The following is a 23,218-nucleotide window of genomic DNA, read 5'->3' as shown; positions in this document are numbered from 1 at the left end:
TAAATACATTTTTTACCCCCATCATCGTAAGTGGATCAAATGAAAAGCAAACAGAGATAAGGATTTCCAGTTCTGACTCAACACATGCAAATCTGGGCTTTTAAATAATCATCCTCCCTGTATCAAGCTTGCTTGCCAAAGTCATCGAAACTGCTTGCTCTCATTTACTGCATGATGAAGAAGTACTCATACTAACTCCAAGTGCTCATCATGAGCTCATTTTAAAAAATTGAGCAATAAAGATGTCTTAAAGCTACTTTGGTTGAAAATGATAATAAAGACAAATTAAAAAAAATCCTGAGCTTCTTTGCAATAAAGCAGCAAAAGTAGAATAAGAAAATGGGTATGACATTTGTGAAAAAAGTAAAATTACTTGACAAGAAAAAAATCTTCATTTTCTAATTTTTTGAAAAAGGACTTAAGATTCAAAGATAAACTGAACACGTTCATTACACTACACTTTAAGTTAGCCCCTTAGCCAGCTTCAAGATTTTCCTTGGAACTCTATTGGAACATTTTGTGGATCAGAAACCATTTTATATCTTAATGTCACATTGTTTACACAACTCTCCATTGATCATAGAGTGAAAACGTGAGCATCTTGTCAAAATCAGACATAAAAGTGAAAATCAAAATGTGTTGATTGACAGATGGGTTTCTGTCTATTCTTTCATCCTATTGCATAAAAAATGTTAATGATGAGATAAAGCAAAATATTTTTTTTTCTTGCAAAATTATAACTCACTAACTTTTTTTTTTATTTAGGAATGATATGAAGGCTTTGGAATGATATATACAGACTTTGTATATATTCTTACCTGAACAAATATTACCTGACCCAAAAAAAACACATATCAACTATCCATCCATTTTCTTTACCCGCTTCTCCATTCCGGGTCGCGGGGAGCTGGTGCCTATCCCCAGCAATCACTGTGCGAGAGGCGGGAGACACCCTGGACAGGTCGCAAGTCCACATATCAACTACTGTACAACAAATGCAAATCCTTCATTGCTACAGAACTAGTCCAAATCAATCAAGTCTAAATGACACATATCTTGAGTTGAGATTTCCTGATATTATGTAATCCTGATGGATGATTAAATAAATGTAGCTTCTGTAAGATACCATCAAATATAGTTCAAAGTAGGGACTCCTGAGCCAATCTCAACATGTACAACTTGGGTATTTTTCAACATTATATTTAGACATTTAAAATCAAACACTTAGCTGAGTACACCAATTTTATCCAGCTAACTTTTAAAGTTAGCACAGCTAAACAACACACTTTAGAGTAGGGGTGTCAGACTCCAGGCCTCAAGGCTCCACTGTCCAGGAAGCTTTAGGTGTTTCTGCTCCAACACATCTGATTCAAATGGTTTAATTACCTCCTCACCAAATCATCAAGTTCTCCATAGAAATGTCCTCAAATCATTCATTTAAACCAGGTGTTTTAAAGCAAGAACACGTCTAAAACATGCAGGAGAGTGGCCCCTGAGGAACAGAGTTTGACTAGTACTTTAAAGGAAACTAATAAGAACAAACAAGTTTACATTTTCTACTTGTAAACTAAATGATCAACCCTAGCATCACCAGAATAGCTGCAGAATAATACTCTGTAGGCAAATCTGTCTGACAAATGAGTTAAGAATTCAGATAAGAACACAAGAAGTTTAGCCAACCAACAAGGTCATCTCTTAAACCCTGTCTGCAGGGTTTGCCAAAAGAGTTGCAGTTTTGATGACATTACTAACCCTAAATTTGACATCCACAAGATTTTTATTTCAACCCTCCCATGGCCTTCAGGTCAAATGGACCCAAAGTTACATTGTCTTCTCTTCCTCTCTTCAATTACCAGGTATTCAAGAGGGTTAAGTAGTGAACTTTTCTAAAGATGCTGTATAATTGTTTGATTTATGAGTGATTATTAATGTATTTTTTCATATATTTATATAAGAAAAGGGGATACTATATTCCTAAGTGCCTCATTCCTATTCTGTCGTGTTTCTATGAGGAAAATTACAAAAAAAAATGTTTTCACAGCCAGATAGACGAGAACAAACTTGAGCCTTCATCACTAAACTTGTAGGGTGTGGAAATTTTAGCAGACTGGATTTGATGTGCATTTGACTTCTGTGCTGGTCTGCATGTGACAGGGCAGGGGCTGGACAGCCACGATAAAAGCTTCTTCAACCACTTACAACCCACTGGCCAGTACTGACTGACAAGTGAAATGGGTCTGGGCTTTAAGTGGCTGACACTTTAAGTACAGCCACTTAATTATTCATGAACTGACAGCGAAGGCTGTCAAGAGCGAGATTGGGCCTCAGACTGGAGAGTGACCAGTGAGAGCAGATCTCCATCTATAAACAGCAGATGCAGAATGCTATGAAATTATTTTAACAGCGACACACGCAGGTAGTCCAACCTCCTCCCTCAAAGAAGTGACACTTCAAAAAGTGTATTTAATGCAGGGCAGGCAGAGAGGGTGTGAGAAAAAAAACTATATTTAACCATTTTCAAAGATAAGCTGGCCCAGACTTGTCCAACAGCATTAAAATCTCTTGCTGAAGACAAGCCTTTGGAGGTAGGGATAACAGACACAAGTCATCAGTCAGAGATGCAGAGGGAGTGAGTGGAAGCATGAAGTTAGTGAATGTGTTGTCACAACGGCTCAAGCACACAGAGGAAAAAGAAGGACCAATGTAGAAAGCCTCAGCATACTATCAGTACATCACATACAGTATGCATGCTGGTAGAAACCGCAAAAAACAAACCAAAAAAAATAACAAAGTTTCAAGGATCTGCAGGAAAAAATACCTGCATGATCCTGTGGTACAATTTGTCACGCATTTCAAGCATATACACTAATTTATGAACACACATGGTTACACTAATTACAGAGACGTGTTCCAGTTGCAATAAAATGTTTACAGACTGTGTAACCAAGTAAACCATAAAGATTTGATTAGATCTTATGTTGTCTTTCTGCACAAAGCACTGCTGTGACAGTGACTGTCATAATCGCAACAATCGAGGCCCCGCCAGACGGATTTAGCTTCTTATCCGACAATCAGGACATTGCTTTTTTCTAAATCTCTTATTGGCTTAAAGAATAAGCTTATTAAGACTGACCCACAAAGCTGAAAGAGCTTAACGTTGCATTACATTTTTACTAAAGATAGACAAGCGTGAAATTTTCCACCCCATTCTGACACAATCAGGGCTTCAATCCAAATATTTACTCACAGAAACACACACGCACTTATGCACAAATAAACCTGCACCAGAGAGCAGCCATTAGTGCTTTTAGCTTGATCTCATTACATGTGGCCTCCAGCAGGTTGAAGTAAGAGTTCAATCTAGGTAAGAGACGGATGATGAATAATAATGCAGCCTCTGGCAATCCTAAGGCAGAGCTGCTCCATCAGTTCAGGAAGAGGGAAATAGTTTGTTTGAATTGAAGGCCTGGCAAAAACTTAACAAGTAAGCTTTGTCAATTTCCGGTAAGTTTTGTTGGCCAACTCTCAGCAACCTCTGCAACAATTACTTTTCATTGGACAAACATTTAAGCCACAATTAGGACAGATAAAGCTGAGTAACAACACAGACAAGTAAGTGTGATTGTTTTCTGTAAAGAAATCTATCATCATACAATATTTTCAAAGATTAGGCAGTGTGACTGTGACACATTTTATTAATGCTGGGAACTGAACCTCAGCTTGTTAAAATATTTTCAACTTTTGATCTGATATTGTGTCTACTGTTGTTGTAAATCTGGCATAAAACTAAAATCACATAAGGAGCAAAAATTACAGAAAGTTAAAATAAAAATTACAACTCAAAATGTCAGATATAATGTTTTAGTGAAGAACAAAAGGTTCAAGACTTAAAAACTTTTGAAACATTAATTGTGTGCATAGGTTCTGTTAAAACTGAACATATGGCAATAAACATGTTGTTTATCCTTTTGGCTGCTTCCTTCTGCAAAAGTCGCCACAGCGAGCAAACTCGCACAAAAATGTGGCAGTTGTTTAATGCCTGATGCCCTTCCTGACAGAACCTGGAGTTCAAGACGCAGTTTCAGATTACAGGATTGCCCCACTTACCACTGGGAATTAAACATAATTCTACATATTAATTTTTGTAGTCTGTTTAATCACTAAACATACTGAAGCTAACTATAACCTGATTTTTGTTCTAAATAAATCCTAAGCAGTTAAAAAGAAGACAACTGGACTTCTTTTACTTGTTACTTGAAGATTTTCACCTCTAATCCAAAAGACTGAAGAACTGAAGAAATAAACATCTTCTTGTTTCTTGAAGGCATTTATTTCTTGAAATTACTTCATGAAACAAGACAAGAAGTCTAGTTGCCTTCTATTTAACCCTTTAGGATTGTCCTGGATGACTGAGAATCTACACCAATGTATTCTTTGTAAATTACAGCTCCTTGATGCCTGACCAAGGACAAGACAGGCAAGCAGACAGGCAGGCAGGTGGTTGGACTGTAACGTGGAGATCTGAGGAGGGACATCTAACCTAAGCCCTCCTTGCTCACCCCCACACACACACTTCTTGTCTCATCATTCCTCCAGCACAGAAAGCAGATGGGCCACACAGCATGCCATTCTGTTCACCACAGCTACACTACAATGAATCAAACATCAACATCAGTGAGTAAAAACAGAGCTTCATCAGAAAGATGAACAGGTAGAGAAGCAATGCAAAACTTGTAATATACATTCTATACAAGAAATGAGAAATATCATCCTTTTCTAAATCAAATTGGAAACTACATTCATTAGCAAATACAAGCATCTGACAATATATGTACTCTTCCATAATTAAATATTAAAGGAGACCTGTTATGCAAAATTTATTTTGTGCATGTTTTTGTACTTCCATTTGGGCATGTACTGCTTCTAGAAAGAGTCCAAGTGCAAAAAAAAAACCCACCCAGCCATTTTTTAGCAATAAGTAAATGTCTTCTGGTGTCTGCAAAATGACCTGTTTCAAAAACCTCAGGATTGTTGCGTCGCAATCACTGTTACCTAGCAACCCCAAACCGAGCCTAGCCCCTCACCTCGCAACCCAAGTGGAGCTCCACCTATTTCATTAAAAGAACACCATCACGTTAGTTCTGCTGGTTTTACAGCTGAACAATGTTTGCTGGAAAAGGAAAAGGGTTTTTTTTTAATCGACTGCAATGTCCAACTCGACAAATGTCGGTTCGGACCAGCTAAGTGCCCCTATCCCAAAGTCAGAATCCTCAGAGTTTGAATTAATAAGGATATAAATGTGGGTCAGATCTGCAGCGTTTAATCCTTCAGAGTTTTTATGTTTTGGGACAGGACACTGAGTCGGGGGCGTGGCCAACAGCATCTAATTTGCATAAAAGTGGTGTAGCCCTAAAACTGCTCATTCTGAAATGAGCTTAAAGCAGGCAGAACTGATCAGGTGAAATCTCAATATCTGAGAATGATTTTGTGTATTAAATGTAATAAACATGTTGTGTATAGCCCACAGACCTATCCTGACTTGTTCAAGGAAGCATAAGAGATCCCCTTTAATTCCCAATGTTAGACTTGTACACCTTCTTCCTTACACATACTAGCTGTGGATACCAGTGTTTTATACTCTTGTTTTTTTGTTTTTTTTTTGCAGGATTTCATTGGCTTTGTTAGCTAGCTATGCTCGTCAAATCTTTTTCTTTTAATCTTGTGCTGTTGTTATGTCTATCCTAGCAATATAAAGGGCATCACTTCTCATTAGTTGTAGTTGGGATTTTTTTAATGGGATTTTTAATTTGAATAAAAGCAATAATTTAAAAAAAGATAAATACATCTAGATTAATGGAGTAAAATGTGGATAAAAAATTTGTTTAAAATTCATTTTAAAATACTGGATATAAAACTTGCGATCGTGTTGCGACTTGTCCAGGGTGTATTATGCCTCTCGTAAAGTGACCACTGGAGATAGGTACCAGCTCCTTGTTTTTCCACCCTGAATGAAAAAGCAGGTAAAGAAAATGGTTGGATGGATGTATCTAAAAATAAAAAGTGGTGCGCATATATGATTTTAACCCTTTTGCTTTGACCCCCAACCATTACCTTCAGAAGCAATGTAATTTCTTAAATCAGATAAGTAAGGTCTACCACTTAGGAAGACAAGGCATGAAGGCAAAAAGATCGAAGAAGTTGTGAAAAATACAGATCAGGTTTGTTTCATTTAAAAAAGAAAAATTCCCAAACCTTAAACATCTCATGAAGCTAAAACAAATTCATTATTAGAAAGATTACACCACCACAGCAAACTTGCTAACAGAGCATCATCTTCCAAAAGTGCACAAGTGGGTTTGTTCTCATCATCATCCTTGGCCCAGCTGTTCTTAGCTTAGTCAGCAATAATTCTCATTGCACTCCACACCTCTCTGATGTTCTGCTGCAGCTTACTCTCTAATTTTCTTTTATAGTCCAGCTTTGCTTGTTTTAGTCTCTTTTCAGTTCCTGTTGCACACATCATAGCCTCATGCCCTCCTTAAAAGCCTGTTGTTTTCTGGATGAGGAGCTCCTTGATACTCCTGGTAATCCAGTGGTTCTTGTTGAGAAAGCAGCAAACAGTCCTTACTGGAACCACCTGAGGGGGCAATCCCTTCTTTGTTACTTTAACACTCCTTGATCTTTAAAGTTTTCAACTTCATTATTTCTTCAAGCTAAATCTCTTAAAAAAATTTAAATAGCCTTTTGTGAATAAAGTAATGATGAAACAGCAATGGCAAAAAATAACAATAATATAAAAACAGCGATGAGCAGCTTGTGGTTTGTGGTGTGACTGCACTCTCAACCTTCTCCGCAAAAGCTTTGAATTTTTTTCCCACAGTGAGGTGTGCTATATCAAGGGTACATATAAACATTTCTTTATATCTCCCTTGAGTTTAAATCTCACTGAGTGTACAGGGTCAGTTTCAAAGGCCGAAATCTGCTGATGCAGTCTGTAAACTCAAGTTCAAAAAGATCCAAATAAAGATAACAACACCACTTGCTTTAGTCAACTGATAACTGATATTATTCTTTTTTGATTGCTTGTTTGCTTTTTGAATTATTTCCATGTTTCATTCCATTTCAAATTAGACCAAATAAAAGTACTGATATCAGGCACTCAGGCACATTGAAAAGTAAATGTTGAATGTAGACAATGCCTTAACATTTATTTAAAGTGAAAATTAAACAATAATAATAGTTCCACTGGGTAACTTACTTTAAAGCCCATTTTACTTCCAAACAAACAAAATGGGATGCCATAAAGTACAGATAATCTTTTCATTTTGGCATGAGTCATTAAGTGTGACAATTGTTATTAAGTATGAAAGATGATGAATTACTTTGCATCTTGAAGTTGACAAAAATTCACACACACAGACACACACAGACACACACTCACACATACATATATATATATATATATATATACATATATTATGTGTGTGTGATATCAAGATTAATGGTAATGTATGCTTTGGATAAGCCCAAAAAATGCCAAAACCATAATTGCCTTCGTCCATTACACCATAAGATATGACAAGTTTTTTTTTTTTCTCAGTTAAATCAAGTTCTGCCATTTAAGTAAGTGTATTTTTCTTTCTGAAGTCATACTGGGATCGGACTATGATGTTTAGTTTGTCTAAATCGCCTTAAACCTAATAACAGCTACTTTTCCTAAAACTTTAGAAAATTACCTAATCGGTAATGTTTAAATGCAGTACTCTGATGTTAAATGATTTATTTGGTTTTCTCCAACGGAGACAAAATAATCATTAGTAATAATCACTTGTTTAGTATTCTACAAGAATCCTTAGTCACCCAGTGATGCATTTAGAAGTTCTGCATAATAACTGCTTATAGACTGTCTGTTAATATGCATAAGTTTATTTCTATAATTAATATATACATTATATATACACATTTTATTAGGTCATTACTGAAGACGTCAATATTGAAGTCTCCAAGAAGAGACAGTTCTTATTTTTATTGTTTTTAAAGAATTAAATTTCCTGTAGAAGTAATAATTTCCTTTTAGAAGCATTAATGTGGGCATCTAGTAGATGAAAGATCACACCTGCATTTTTTTTCATTTCGCAATTACCTCAACAAAGACAGAATTAGTGTTATTGTCCAACATGACAAGATCATCACCAACATTCACATATTAAGATTTAAGTTATCTACTGCATATGTGACCTATCATTCACACAGGTTTCACTTCATTCAGTTACATCAAAGCTGAGTTTGTGCTTGTAGGTAGAGTCACCAGATCATTATGATGTTTACTCAAGTTCCTGATGTTTAAACGTTAAAAAAGCTGTTCTTGATCTTTCATAGGACAGCTGTGGCTCAGTGGTTAGAGACGTCACCCTCCAACAAGAGCGTCTGATTCGTGGCTGTATGCAGTCACATGTCAAAATGTCTCTGGGCAAGACACTAAACCTCTCATTGCCTCCAATGTGCCTCATTAGTGATGAATGTGATCTAAAACACTGATTAGACTCTATGGTATCATTTATTCAGATTAGCTTTGTAGAGGTGTAGTAGAGTGCTGTATGTGAGTGTGGATGAGTAGATGAAGGCACAGATTGTGTTGTAGAGCATCTTCAGTTGGCTAGAAAGCCGCTATATAAGTACAGTCCATTTATCTTTTAAGCGTGTTAGTTGCTCAGGGAGTATACTGATTACAACTTATGTTCCTATCATCGTTGATACAATGTTTCACATCTTCAGTAGATTCATTAAAGACCATATTCAACGGTAATTGGAAGAGCATTTACAGACATTTTAGATGAAAGGCCATGAAGCACAAGACATAATATACTTTAGCCACTCAGCATTGAAAAAATTTAAATAAACTGCAGGCAGATGCTGTTTATATGGTTGGGTAAAATAACTGAACAGCATGCCAAAGTAAAGTCAGACGTAGCATCTTCACAGAAGCATAAAAGACTATTGAATGAAATACAGTTGAGCACTTGATTTGACCCTCCTACAGCCCTCAAAAGAGAGTGAGAAGAAGAGAGGTAGAGAAGCCCTTGTATCTTCGGGTCAATTTGACATGAAGGCCACGGGAGGGTTAAAACGGCATCATGCACACACTCCATGATCATCTCAAAATTATATAGTCCTCACAGCAATATAGGACAAACTTTTAAAATGTCACACAGCACATCTAGTAGCCAAAATGTGCATCCAACAAATGAATAACAAAACCAAACACGAGAACACAACTGCAGATATAATGAAGCCACTGTGTAGTAAGCAGTGTAAATTAAAGTAAGTCCTGTGCCTGCTGTGGTGCATGTGTCCTTGTTTAACCTGTTGGTATCTGCTTGTCCTGCAGACACACACACACACACAAACAAATGTGTCCTTGAATATGCAGCTAATGAAGAGTAACCCTCTAGTAAAGAGATAACAGAGCATAACCCCAAAATCTCTGCTTGTGTGTAAGGTTTTTGCTGGCAGAGAATTCTCACTGCGCCAGAGTACTATAATTATTCATTCAGAACTTCATCGCCATCCTACCCACAAATAATATGCATATTCATACTAATGTAGACATTTATGAACTAGAAGCTACATTTCACACTGTCACAAAATGTCATACATTCAACAAGTACTTGTAATATACAATAAACCAGGGGTGGTCAATCCTGGTCTTTGAGGGCCACTATCCTGCATGTTTTCCTTGTTTCTCTTCTCCAACACACCTGATTCAGTGGTTAAATGACTTCTTCATGTACTGCAGAAGCCTGTTAATCATCCGTTGATTTAAACCAGGTGTGTTGGAGCAGAGAAACAAGTAAAACATGCAGTATAGTGGCCCTTGAGGACCAGTATTGGCCACCCCTGCAATAAACCATAGGTGTGCTTCACATGCATGTTATAATATGTCTTTTGAAAACAGACACAGACTGTAATTTATAAAAAAAGTGCACAAAATTTTGGACCAAAATTTGTGAGAATCAGCATTGTGCACATTTGCACTAAATTCAGAGCTCCGACATGAACTAGTTCATTTTAAATTAAATTAACGAAATAATATCATAATAAAGTTAAATATCGGTATTTGTAGCAATTTAGAACATTGTTTATTGTTGCTAGAATGAGCCACACAGTCCAAGTTACTAAGTTAAAAAACAGCTTTGTTATGTTAGTATAAAAATTATCTATGTCCGTTTTGTTAACTTAATTCTAAATGTCTACACTATAACCAAGGATTTAATGAAATCAACACATTGTTGTAAGCACAATTAACACACAACATAGACGTCACACTGGGCCCTCAAATGTTTTAAAAAACGCCACACAAATCTCCAGACTACTGAATTTAAGTGAATATGATATATACAAGATGCACAGAGTACCAAACAATCGACACAGTATGGGCGAAGATGCACATATTTTGTCAGTAAATAGTGAACATAACAAATTTATGTTCAACAGAGGAAGGTGACGTGTGGAGTGGTTGTTTTTTATAAGCCGATGCAAATTTTTTAGAAACTGGAGCAACCAAAACTGGTGTTTTATATCACAACACCAATCTTTGTTTTTGGGCCAAAATGTGATTTTCCATTTGACAAAACTTAACAAAATTTGCTTAATAACTAAATAAATAACTAAACTTAATAACCTTTTTTAATAAAAAAAAATAAGGTCAAATTATAAATCTAACTTGGTTCAAAAATCTATATTCAGTTCTGCCAAAAGAAACTTGAAAAAAACAATCTGGCCACATTCATGCACATTGTAACCAATTATTTCAGGATGAGAAAGTCTTACGTGACTTCAATAAAATAATTCTATCAGCAGTAGGTTTTATGATAAGAACATGGGTGCAAAATGAATAGCACAAGAGTATCAAATACCACCCATTAAGTACAAAATGGTAACCTCTAAGCATAAGGTGGGGTAAAATGATGAAAATACAAAATAACCAGCACAATTCTAACCAGTCACCGATGCTCTAACTTAAATGCAGACCATGGAAACATTCAAACAGGTTTTACCTACATATGGTTTGAATTGAAGAACATATTGAGAGTAACCTTAGATTTGATATGAGAGAAAGTAAGAAAAAACATCTGCAACCCTAAAAATGTCTACGGTCAACTCGTTTTCCAAATACCTTTCCTGAGAATCATGGAAAAGTTAAACTCTTACCGCATTAAAACCAGATACTGTCTCCATCTTCACAGTAAATCTGAACTCAAATATATGAAAGTAAAAAAACAGTATCCATGTAAAAAAGGACACCGGTGATGTTTACAGCTGAATCCACACAGAATTTTATGACCATCATTTTAACAGTCTGTCAAAAGAAAAAAAGTATCTTCTACTCACCATTGTGTGCTTCTTGTTCAGGTGTTTTTTCTTCTTCTTCTTTCCTTGTGTGTGTGCCAGGCGGGGGTTGTTCTCCTGGTCTGACGACTGGTGGTGGTGGTAATTGTTCTTGCAGGAGTCCAAGCTCAAGCCGTTAGGAAGTGCGGGAGGCTTTTTCTTGTGCAGGGGCCCTGGCTGGTTGTCTCTTCTTTCTTGTGGCTTTAATGACATGCTCTTCTGTAGGAACACACAAAAATAAATAAATAAAAAAATCAGCACAATAGAAGGTTTTGATTACAAGAAAACCATTTAAAAGCCATCAAGAAGAGTTGCATGTACAACAACAAGTACAGTATTAAAAAAACGTTTGAACACTGTATTCACTCCTTTATTTTAACTTGCTGGAGAATAGCAAAGAACCACGTTTGTCCGAAACTATAAGTAGACTCATAGAGGCTAACAGCCACTAAAAACGATGCCAGTGCCATGTTTGAAAATTAAGAGGTAGTTTACAAAATTTAGGACAACAAAAAAAGGAACTCTCACAGCACTATATAAAAAAGTAACAAGTCCAAACGATATCGAATTGCATAAAATCCAGTTCAGTTCAAAATATATCCAGATTTAAATCCAATTTTATAAAAGTGATTTAATCCAATTAGAATATTAGTAACTGTTTTAAGAAACTGTAGAGTCTGTGATAAACAACAAGAAACAGAAAAAATACCTGGTATAGTTTATTTACTGATTTATCTTGCATAGACCATTTTCTAGACGCAAATTAGTCTTTTTTAGTATGTGCCAAAGCTTCATGCAAGTTCATATGCTTTTTTTATGGTAGAACACATCACTTAACTTCAGCATTAGTCAGCTACACAGCTACACCATTTCCCATATGAGCTATAGGTTTTTGTTCTGTGAGTAAAGCAAAATCAATTTACAGGCATTATTGACCAGTGGCTGCATGCAACTTGTGCAACATTAATGTTCTTTGATTAGTAAAACAGTCACAAAGAAAACCATCAGAGTACAAAGTGAAGCAGTGTATAAACCCACAATAAATGTTCACTCAAATCGTTAGTCAATAAATTAATGCAGTTTGAGTTGTCGGAGATAACAACAACTCACCTTTTTCTTTAATTGGCCACTAGCTTGTATGGTCCATTAGCCCCCATTTAGTGCTTCTCTACACATTGTTTTGACCACTGTCTGCTGCAGGTACTTCACACAGCTGCACTTAAAAAACAACAAAATCCACTAACAAGAACCCCCACTAAAATATTATTTAATTTTATATGGTGGCATGATGGTGCAGTGTTGTTGCCTCACAGCAAAAAGGTTGCAGGTTCGCAACCTGGCTGCAGCTTTTCTGTGTGCAATTTGTATGTTCTCCCTATGCATGTGTGGCTTTTTTCTAGGTATGGTATAGCTATAGTTTAAACCCACAACCCAAAAGATACATGTTAGGTTAAATGGTCTCCCAGCGACCCTGTACGGAAAAGTGGGAGGGCACAAAGTCAATGGAACTACTGTATGAAAAGTTACAATATCTGAGATCAGTGAAAATCATTACAAATATGTTAAATCAAACAATGTTTTTTGATTATATGTTAAAACAAAGAAAAAAGAAAAGATACTCAAGTGCAGGTTAGGTATGCTGGAGTGTCAGATCTATAAGACTCTTATTGAACTTATTGAACGTAGACAGGGATGCCCCTGCTGTGATATGATTTGGTAGCTTAATCTGTCACTGTAGAAGCAAAAATGAAAACATTTTGCACTTAGACTGACTTTTTGCAGCACCAGGAAATATCCCTGAGTGGAACCCAGTGGTCAAGAATGAGACTAAACCAGTATGGAAAAATTTAGATAAGTTCATGCCAACCCCACAGTCCAAACATTACCTATTTAAATTTGATTCAGCCAGTCATTGCTTGCCAGTGAATGCCAATGAGTACTGAAGTGACAAATGCCCTTTGAAGTTTATCAAACACCGGCAGCACTCTGCATGCTGGGAGACCTGCAGGAAGAGCACTGCAGTAACCGAGGCAGGAGATAATCGTTGCCTGTACCAGTAGTTAGGTAGCACACAGAGTCAGATAAAGCCAGATGCTTCTTTAATTATACACTGCAATAGTTCATGACAGAGAGAAAAATAAAACTGATCAGGAATTACAATATGAGGGGCTTACTTTTTTAGGAGATGGCTGAAAGTTTAAGAGTTATGATCTGCCTGATGCATAATGACTTACCTACAATGAATAGTGTAAAGTCAAAGGTTTAAAGTGGATTTAAAAATTCAGTTTTTCGCTGCATGTTAAATGCAAATATTTTGTTGCACTTTGAACTATATTTACATCTATCCTATAGTAATTGATGACTAGTTAAAGATCATTTTAGAGAGCCTAAATTGTTCTATACAAAATAGTGTTTTCACAATTAAAACATTACACACCTTTTTTCTACAGGAAAATTAGTCTTGCATTATTAAAATCATTTTTAAATGTAATACTTTAAGTATATGTTTGAAAAAAAAAAGTATATTTTTGTGGCGATTTGTTTTTTAAAAAAAATCAGCTTATGACTTGTAGTTGAGTACTGCTTGTCTATTGCTTACATATTGGACCATAACAGCTTCACTGTCTGTGACACTTTCACATGTACATTGTGCATACTGGGGATCCTTCTTTACTCTGCACTGCTTAAGTCTGGAAAAAGAGAAAATCTGGAGTCCATCAAATCCTGCTTCAGTCCAGGATTTATATCACAGACTAAAGTGAGCTTCAGAGTTGGCATGCAGAATATATATGACAAATACAATCGAGGCATATTTTCCACAATACACTGCTAAGAATAAAATCCAGCACATCTCAAGATGCAGCAGTTATTACTGACAGACGACCTCAAAGCAACCTTTGCGTGCCTGAAGAGAATTACTTCACCAGTGATACAGATATGCCCTGCTGTCGAAAACGACAAGTGATGGGTGTGCTACTGGCAATGACTCACTAAACCATTTCTAAAGGCTTTGATTCACTCATAGAAAAACAAGCGCATGCATTGACTAATCTTGTTTGCCTTTTCCGCCTACTCTCATTCAAGGCAAATAATACAACATGACATGCATTGTCAATACAGAGAAAAAGTGGAAAAGTTATGATGGGGCTGAGAGAGAGTTTCCATTGTGCCAGCCTTCTGCATGCTCCTAAGCTTCCTAAACATCTGATTGCTTAGAATAAATCATGAACAATTTTGTCTGCTCACTGAACAATAGCAAGACAAATTCCTATTTTAGTCTAATATGATGACATTAAAAAGAGAATTGCTTATTAAGATTTACTCTGCAACAGCTTACATTACAATGATTTTTAGAAAAAAAAGTTAAACTGTGCAATTGTACATATAGTTAAGGTTGACTGGATTATTCTGATAAATCATTTTAGTTATGCTGCAATAGACTTAGATTGCTGGAGGACATACAACTCCATTTCCTCACTTTGCTCTTTTTTCACTCTACTCTCCATGTATGTATTGCACTTACTGCTACCATTAATCTTATGTTTGTGTCATGAGCGGTGGAGAAGGAGGTGAACCCTGAGTGCAGACTCATTTACAAAACTGAAAATTTATTTTAAAATAACAAAACACAAAAGCAAAAGGCTGGCGTGGCAGCAAAAACTAAACTGAACAAAAATCCAAAAACGACAAGGCAAGACGAGGCAAGGCAAAGCAAGGTGGAACCAAGGACAAAACAACAACAATGAACCGGTGGGGAAGTGGAGAAGATGACCAGGTTTTAAAGCAGAGGAAAATGAGGTAAGTGGGCACAGGTGAGTGATGATGATTGCTAACAGGAGGACATGGGCATGGAAGAATAGACAAGAGACAGGCAGAGGAGGAATGAATGATGACAAAGACAGAATAATACAAAGACAAGACAATAAACACAAAATAAATCAAGAAGAAACAAAGCAAAACCCAAATCCTTACAGTTCCTTGTTTTTCCTCTCATATAAACTCCACCTGGCTGAATAACTTGCATTTCTCTGCGTCTTTTTCCTGTCCTCTCAATCTCCAGCCTGCCAAGGCACATTGCCGCTTGACCTGAGCCTGGTTCTGGTGGAGATTTTTTCCTGTTAAAAGGGAGTCATTTCTCTCCATGTCACCCACCACCATGCACTTGCTCAGGTTAGGGGACAGTGTTGGTGTCAAGATTTGTCACAAAATGCTGGTTTCTTTGGACAACTTTTACTAATTGTAATTTTGCCATGTTTTGAATGATTTTATAACTATTCTGGATTTGTTTTGAAATGAAATGTATGTAATTCAATATGATTTGGACTTGCTACTTTTTTTGCACGGCGTCCTGAGATAATATGTTGTTAACTGGAGCCATGTCAATAAACTGAACTGAAATTGTATTGACTTGAGGCATAAAGTCACAATGTTTGTCCAAGTGTCCTTAAGAATTTACAACATATAGAATAAACATTTTTAATATACACTTACATGAAATGCAAATAAGTGTGATGTTATGATTGAAATTTTAATTAATCTTTAATTGATCAAAGAGCAGCTTTGGCTCAAGTGCACAAGTGGTCAGACTCCAGGCCTTTTTGGTGTTTAACTGTATTTTGGGCATGATACTGACATTGCCACTGATATGCTACTTGGTTTGTGTTTGTGTGTGCTTGCTTGCGTGCGTGTGTGTGTGTAATTCATCAATTACAAAAAAAAACTTAAATGACAGTGCATGTGAATGGCTGAATGTAAATCCCATTGTAACACATTTTGTAAAATCTGCTTTAGGTTAAACAGGGCTGAGAAAAAGTAGGACATGTTTAACATATTTCTTAGTTTTGTCCCATCCGTATGATAAAAAAGGTTTTTTCATGAAACACAAATAATGCTTTCTATAAATGTTAAGACTGTGTTTACAAAGCTATCTGCTACCTTCACAGTCCAGCTTTCTAGTTTCAGTGAAGAAATAACAATGAAGCCCTTTCAACTTCATCATGATAAGCTGTCAAGGCAAAAACAAAGCACATTTTTATTTTTTGTATCTTCCTTGACAAAGTAACATAAGTTAGTATTACAGAAATAGTTTTGCAGTTTATAATTTATAAGACAGCCAACATTTTCTATGTTCTGTATTTTTTCAGTAAAGTAATTGAATTGAAATACTCTGCTGTGAATGGCTACCTTATGGTGGTGAGGGTGTTTGTGCAGCCAAATGATCCTAGCTAAGCTGTTGGGGGCAATGAACCCTCGATAGGATCTTCCAAGACACACTAGTCCTAGGTGACAGGCCAGACAAATAGCTATTCACAACACTTATATGGATGAAAAAACAAAGAGCTCAATGTCCGTCACCAGGATGTGGGTTACCTGGGCCCCACCTGGAGTCATGCCTGGGGGAGGTGCTCATCAGCAAGTCAGGGCCTCTACCCATTGAACTACATAAGTTTGCCTTCCTGTAGACCCACCACCTGCAGGAGCCTGAGCTTGTGTGTGAGATTTAAAGGTACCAACTAGATAGTTGGGCTCACCTCAGCGCACACTTATTCCACTCTAGAATTGCCTGTCTACTTATAGCCCCCCCCAACTTGGCACCTGTGCGTTGGAGTTTTTCCTAATAGATGGGAAGGTATCTTTCCAGTATTTTCAGGTGGGGACACAGGCTCTAACTGTTGTTTGTGCCTATGTGCAGTCTAAGGAGTCCTTAGCAGGGGTGCTGGAAGGTGCTCCAGCTGGGGACTCCGTCATTCTGTTGGGGGCTCTGGTGCCCACGTATGTAGTGACAGTGTAACCTGAAGGGGTGTGACTGGAAAGAATGGTCTCTCCAATCTGAACCTGTGCAATGTTCTGTTATTGGACTTCTGTGCTCGTCATGGTTTGTCCATACTGAACACCCAGTTTAAACATAAGGGTGTCTATAAGTGCATATAGTACTAGAACACCTTAGGCCACAGATTGATGATGAATGATTTGGACACTTGGGTGAAGAGAAAAAGAGAGCTATCAACTTATCACCACTTGGTGGTGAGTTGGATCAGATGGCAGGGTAGATGCCAGACACACTTGGTAGACCCAAACGTGAAATGAAGGTTTGCAGAGAATGCCTGGCAGAAGGACCCCTCAAAAAAAAAACTTCAACTCCTATCGCCGACAGAGCTTCAACTGCATCCCAGCAAAGGTGGGGGACATTGAGTCTATGTTGGCCATGTTCTGCACCTACATTGTCTAGGCGGCTGCCCTGAGCTGTGGCCACAAGATTGTTGGTGCCTCTTGTGGCGACCATCCTCGGACCCAGGTGGTAGACAACCCAGGTGAGGGAGGCCATCCAGCTGAAGAAGTCTTGTCTGCTTGCAGGACTCCAGAGGGGAGCTACAGCCTTGGCTGTAGGACAGGTTCAAGGAGGTCTTGGATAGAGATTCACAATTGCCTCCAAGAAGATTCTAGCAAACGAGAATGGGCAGAGGCTCGGGAGCATGGGACCCTGCGCTGCAGACTATAGAGCAAAGACTGGAATGGACTGGAGCCCAGGGGAGACTGGAAGGGACCGGAGCCCAAGGGAGACTGGGAGAGACTGGAGCCCAGGGGAGACTGAAATAGACTAGAGTACATTGAAGGAAGATGCCTCTGAAGGGGATTCTGAAGATGGCTCTGAATAGGACCCCAAAGATGGCTCTGCAGGCAACTAGGGATCCTCTGAGGTCGTAGTGCCAGCCCTGCTTTGTCTACAGCCATGATGATAGTGTGGCTTGGAGGAGCTTAGTTCATTCTGACAAGTTTGGTGGATAGTGGATTGGACCCGGAATGCAGGCTGACAGAGCTCCAAAGAAAAACTTATTTATTAATATAGCAAAACAAAAGGCAGACAAGGCAGCAAACCTAACAACTAATAAACTCAGGTGATACAAGGAGACACAAGGAGAACCAGACAGTGCATTACTGCAACAATGAACCAGTACCAATGGAAAGCAATGAACCAGAATATTTAGGCTGGGGTTGATAAGGAATTGGATACAGGTGACTAACTGTAAACCAGAAACAGGTGAAGATGGGTGTGGCAGACTGACAAGCAAAAGTACTGACTGAGGAAGACAATATATAGAGACACATGAAGCCAAACAAAACAAGAGAAATCACAACAAAAACAGAACATAATCGTAAAACCAAATACAAAAGTAACAACAAAGAATAACTCAAAAATCCCATATCCTAACAGTCCTGGCATCTATTGACAACTATTTTTTATTGCTTAGTTTTGCTTATGACATCTTCAACTGTAGAAAAGTCTTTTTACATCCTAGAGTGACTTAGACTGGATGATGACATCACTATGCTCTCCACAACCTGAACAACATAGTAGAACAAGGCTGGGTCATGGCCATTTTGAAAAACATCCTTTCATTTGAAGGTAATTATGATGCTGCTACCCTTTCAGTTGTCAAGATTTGAGTTGTTTGAGTTATTTTTTGAGTTTATTTTGGAATAAGTTTATTGCTTCATGTTTCTGTAAATCTATTTTATTTCTTGTTTACTGTGGCTTAGGTTGATTAGTTCTTTAGTTTTTCTTCCTGTGCCCTCTGTGTCTTCTGTTATCATTCACCTGTCCTCTGTTCAGTACCTATCCCTCGTTAGTATCAGTCACCTATGTCCATTTACCAATCACCCTCACACCATATAACCTGGTTCTCAGCTTCCATTTCTCACTGGCTTATAGTTGCATACTTGCACTGTTTGCTTTCCCCTTTTGTCAGCCTCCTCAAATTCATCCTTGCAAAGTAAGTTTTGTCAGTTAGTTTCTGCTGCCTGGACAACCTTTTGTTATTTAGTTAAATAAATCAGTTCTCTTTCAAGCTCTTGTGTCTGTTTGTATTTTGGGTTCAACCTACTCACCCTATTCTGACAGTAATAGTCACCAAAAAGATTTCTCCATATTATTTTCCATGTCCCTGCACTCTCACAATATGATGCAGCTATGCAGTAGAAGATCATGCCACGTTAGCACAAAAATTACCACAATGGGCATCACGTTTAGGCTAGGCTATTTCCATGACCATGTCAAGATTATAATCTAGGTATGAAGCCAATGTGATCACTTGTGCTTCTGATTCTTATGATCAGGCCACATCACTGCACACAGGCCCGATTTCCACTAAATGATGGTAGCAGTTTAAATAAAGGCATCATTTTTGTATTGCTTTCAATATAAAACTCAAAGTGCATGAGTAGACACACAAATACATGTCTCATGTGTCTACTTAAAAACAAAATAAATAAAAAATGCCAGTGTAATGAATGTTAATAAACAATGATAAGTACAATCTCTCCTTGTAGGGTACTTGAGAACAATAGAGCAAATTCACTTTCACTTATCTTGTTAAGTTGAGCAATGAATTGTCTCTTTCTTTAGGGAACTCTGACCTGATTATCACATTTTCAGTAGGTGTGAAATAGCATTAAGCCAGCTTTAAGTGCCGAGAGTAACAAACTATTGGATAATTCACTGCTGCTGTTTGCTATGATGTAATCAATTACAAGTGCAGTTTGTGCAATTGAACTAAAACGTGTAATTTGCCGGCCCAAATCCAACTAAGCCGAAAGCGTGCATAATGAAGTCACTAGCTCAGTACCTCAAAACAGCCCTGCAAAGCTGAATTCTAAATGCAGAAACATATAGAAGGTGGATAAAGAATACTGACCCTTGTATAAAATGTGGGGACTCTTTGTCACTATAAGTATGCCTAAAAAAATGTATCCATCCTCTAAACAAAGGTGGTGCTGGTAACAAAGCTTACAAAATTTTCTTAAAAAGTGTAAACGGCATTGGGGGATTAGAATAAAATCAAATATTTTAAATTAAACTTTTCTACAAAAGCAGTTACATTTATGTCTACTTCTCAGTAACATCTATAATTTTCTTTTACAGCAGCAGGAACTGTAATGGCTGCACAGAATGGACCTCATTAGGTGGGTAATGTTGGAAAACACTGGTGCCAACAGTTTAAATTAATAATATATATGTTCCAGTGAAATATGGAGTAAGCTATAGGGACATTTTTCTTCTTACTGGCTGCTAATTCTAATCTTTGGGCAAGAATGTGTTTATATTAGATAGAATGAATAATGTAACAAGTGAACTTATCTAACAGTATCCCTCAGTAACTCTATGAAAGTAATTATTGGATGTACTGTACATCTACAGCTTATTCACTTTTGGAGACAACCTGATTCTGGATGGCCACCATTTCTAATCTGCATTAGCAAACACACAAATGGCTACAACTTAGTGATGTTTACAGACACTGAGCTAAAATTGGTGTTGGTAGCATACTATCAGCACAAAAACACATTGTGTATAATCTTTGTTTAAAACTTCCTTTTAATACTGCTTTCATTTAGTTATGTCTGCTATTTTATTTTCAAAACGTACTGTGTTCAGTTTTCTGTCCTGAAGCATTAATAGCTTCCTGGGTTGTTATTTCTACCTATTTCAACTTTCTGTCAAACAGGAGCAACAGACCTTTTTAGACACTATTAATGAGTAGACTTACACTTGCAGGCATTGCAAATAAGACATTGATCAGACGAAGAACTGAAATGATTTAGCTCTAAAAGATTCTGGACAAAATGTTAACAGGGAATCAGCTACATGCACCTCTAGAGACAGAAGACCTGCCTGTAGCCTTTTGGGAGCTATGCTACAGTGACACTACCTGCCCATTCCCTATGGAAAAGCCAAGCTCACCACAGTTGAAACAGGGCCACCAGGAAAAGCTAATTTTAACAATTTTGATTAACAATTTGATTGTGATTTAAGCAAATGCTTAATTCCAATGCCAGCTGTATTCCCATGGTAGGAAGGTCGTCTTCCAATTGGATGATTCAGGGTTTGATCCTCAGCCCCTACAGAGTACCTAAGTGTCCTTGGGCAGGACACAGACCCCCATGACCTTGATTAGTGAATAGGTGTATGAGGAGTGCTCTATATGTGGAGTGCAAATATATAATAGAAAGCACTGCCTGAGTGTGTGGGGGGAATAGGTGAAGGAGAAACATTGTAAAGTGCTTTTCAGAACCTGAATGAGGTTAAAAAGGTGCCATGTAAGTGTGGACCATTTACCATTTTACGGCTTGTCACATTTTTCTTCTGGCAACTGAACAGACTGCAGGCTGTGTTATAGACTGGGTCAAAATATTCTGTTGTAAAAGTGACTATGCATAAAAATTCAGTGTTCACTTAAACCACTGTTACTGTACATTTTTCAGTTATTTTAAAAACAGAAAATTTACGCTTCTTGTTGCCCTTTTGAGTTAGTTGTGAATTGGCTTGTCAGTTACAAATCCTCCCTGTTCCTCTTAACTTTACTGACAGCTGTCTACTGCACACAGGACACTGACTATTCATAATTACTTCACATAATCCTAATTATAAATGAAAAATACTAGTCCTTGAAAGCTTGCAAACCTTACTTTCTCTTGCAAGTTTACACTTTTACATTAGATATTTCTGTAGAAAAGCAAATTACAAAATAGGTCAGTAGTATGTGCCTTATTGTTGTGACGTATTTTTCTGTATTTTATTCAAATATAGAAATCTTTACAGCTTTTAGAGGTACATTTTTTAAACCCTTAATGTCAAATAATTGATCAAAATAGTTTTGTATCTCATCAGATTTTTGTTCTAATAAAAAGAACCTGCCTCCATATAGGTTGTATTTTGTATGTTGTGACTTATTTCTAAACCAAGAGAAGTGTCATATAAAAAACATGAAATAAAAATAAACCATGTCTTATTCCAGCAGCCAAAAATGAAATGTTAATCACACTTTTTTGCTTTTCTCCTGATGTCAAATGTCTCTCTCATTTCCAGATTTGTTTTATGCAATATTTTCTTAGGCAGACTAAAAATTGAAAAAGCAATTTTTACAATGTAATGCACATGTTTGCACAAAACAATAAACATTCACCTAGATGTCAATAGGTTAGCCATGGCATTTATGTTCACACAGTTTTTGTAATGACTTGCAGTTTGCCCTCTAGTAAGATTTACCATGTGAGACACTTTTGTGCTCACATTCAGCTGAGGGTGGGTCGAATGTGGCTCAGTCTTTCAAAAAGAGTCAGGAGTTCGATTCCACCAGTATACCGCATGTCAAAGTTTCCCTGGGCAATACACTGCACCCTTATTGCCTCCAATGTGTGCCCTAACCAGAGCACTGATTAAACTCTATAGAATGATTTATTTAGATTACCTTTGTAGAGATGTAGTAGAGTGCTGTAAATAAAGAGGGCAGGGTTTTCTTTGTGTGTACCACAGAGCAGCAATGCCTCTCTTAGCCCACCTGCAAGCACATAGTCAGCTGTGTATGATGGCTGGAAAATTCTCTACAATTTTTCATTAAAAAAAAACAAAGTTGCCTGTTTTAAAATGTGTCTGTTAGTAAAAAACTCAGACTGTCATGGCTTGTCTAATAATTACTGAAGGATCACTTCAAAGAATGGTAACGTCGCTAATAAACTAGCTAACATTAGCTTGTCAGGTTCTTAAGAGGCCTTTTAAAAGAGCAAACAGAAAAGCCAAATATTCTGCATAATTTCCTTGTTTACTGTATGAATTTAGCTGTTGTTAGAAATTACACCATTTAGATGAAAACAAAAATCCTCTTTAAGAGGACACTGAATTTATTCTCTTTATGTGCGATTCAAATTTCAACCTTAATCTTCTTAGTATCAAAAACTGACAGATTTTAAACTAGTGTCATGAATACATTCAGTACATTCATTAGTATTCTCTCACTTTCAATTTGTGCATCTGTGTATCAAAATTACAACAGTT

At 37.2% G+C, this 23,218-nt stretch overlaps 1 protein-coding gene across 11 annotated transcripts in view; it reads right to left on the bottom strand.

The window, feature by feature from the left end:
• Positions 1-23,218, bottom strand: part of auts2a (activator of transcription and developmental regulator AUTS2 a) — a 418,449-nt gene that overhangs the window by 307,909 nt on the left and 87,322 nt on the right. For all 11 annotated transcript variants that reach the window (XM_037978929.1, XM_037978933.1, XM_037978930.1 and 8 more), the window contains exon 3: positions 11,392-11,607. In XM_037978929.1, coding sequence (XP_037834857.1) covers positions 11,392-11,607 — 216 coding nt within the window. The remainder of the gene's footprint in view (positions 1-11,391; positions 11,608-23,218) is intronic.

The sequence above is a fragment of the Kryptolebias marmoratus genome, linkage group LG13 (genome assembly GCF_001649575.2).
Source record: "Kryptolebias marmoratus isolate JLee-2015 linkage group LG13, ASM164957v2, whole genome shotgun sequence".
Classification (NCBI taxonomy): Eukaryota; Metazoa; Chordata; class Actinopteri; order Cyprinodontiformes; family Rivulidae; genus Kryptolebias; species Kryptolebias marmoratus.
The sequence above is the reverse complement of the archived record's forward strand: the minus strand, read 5'-3'. Positions and strand labels throughout refer to the sequence as shown.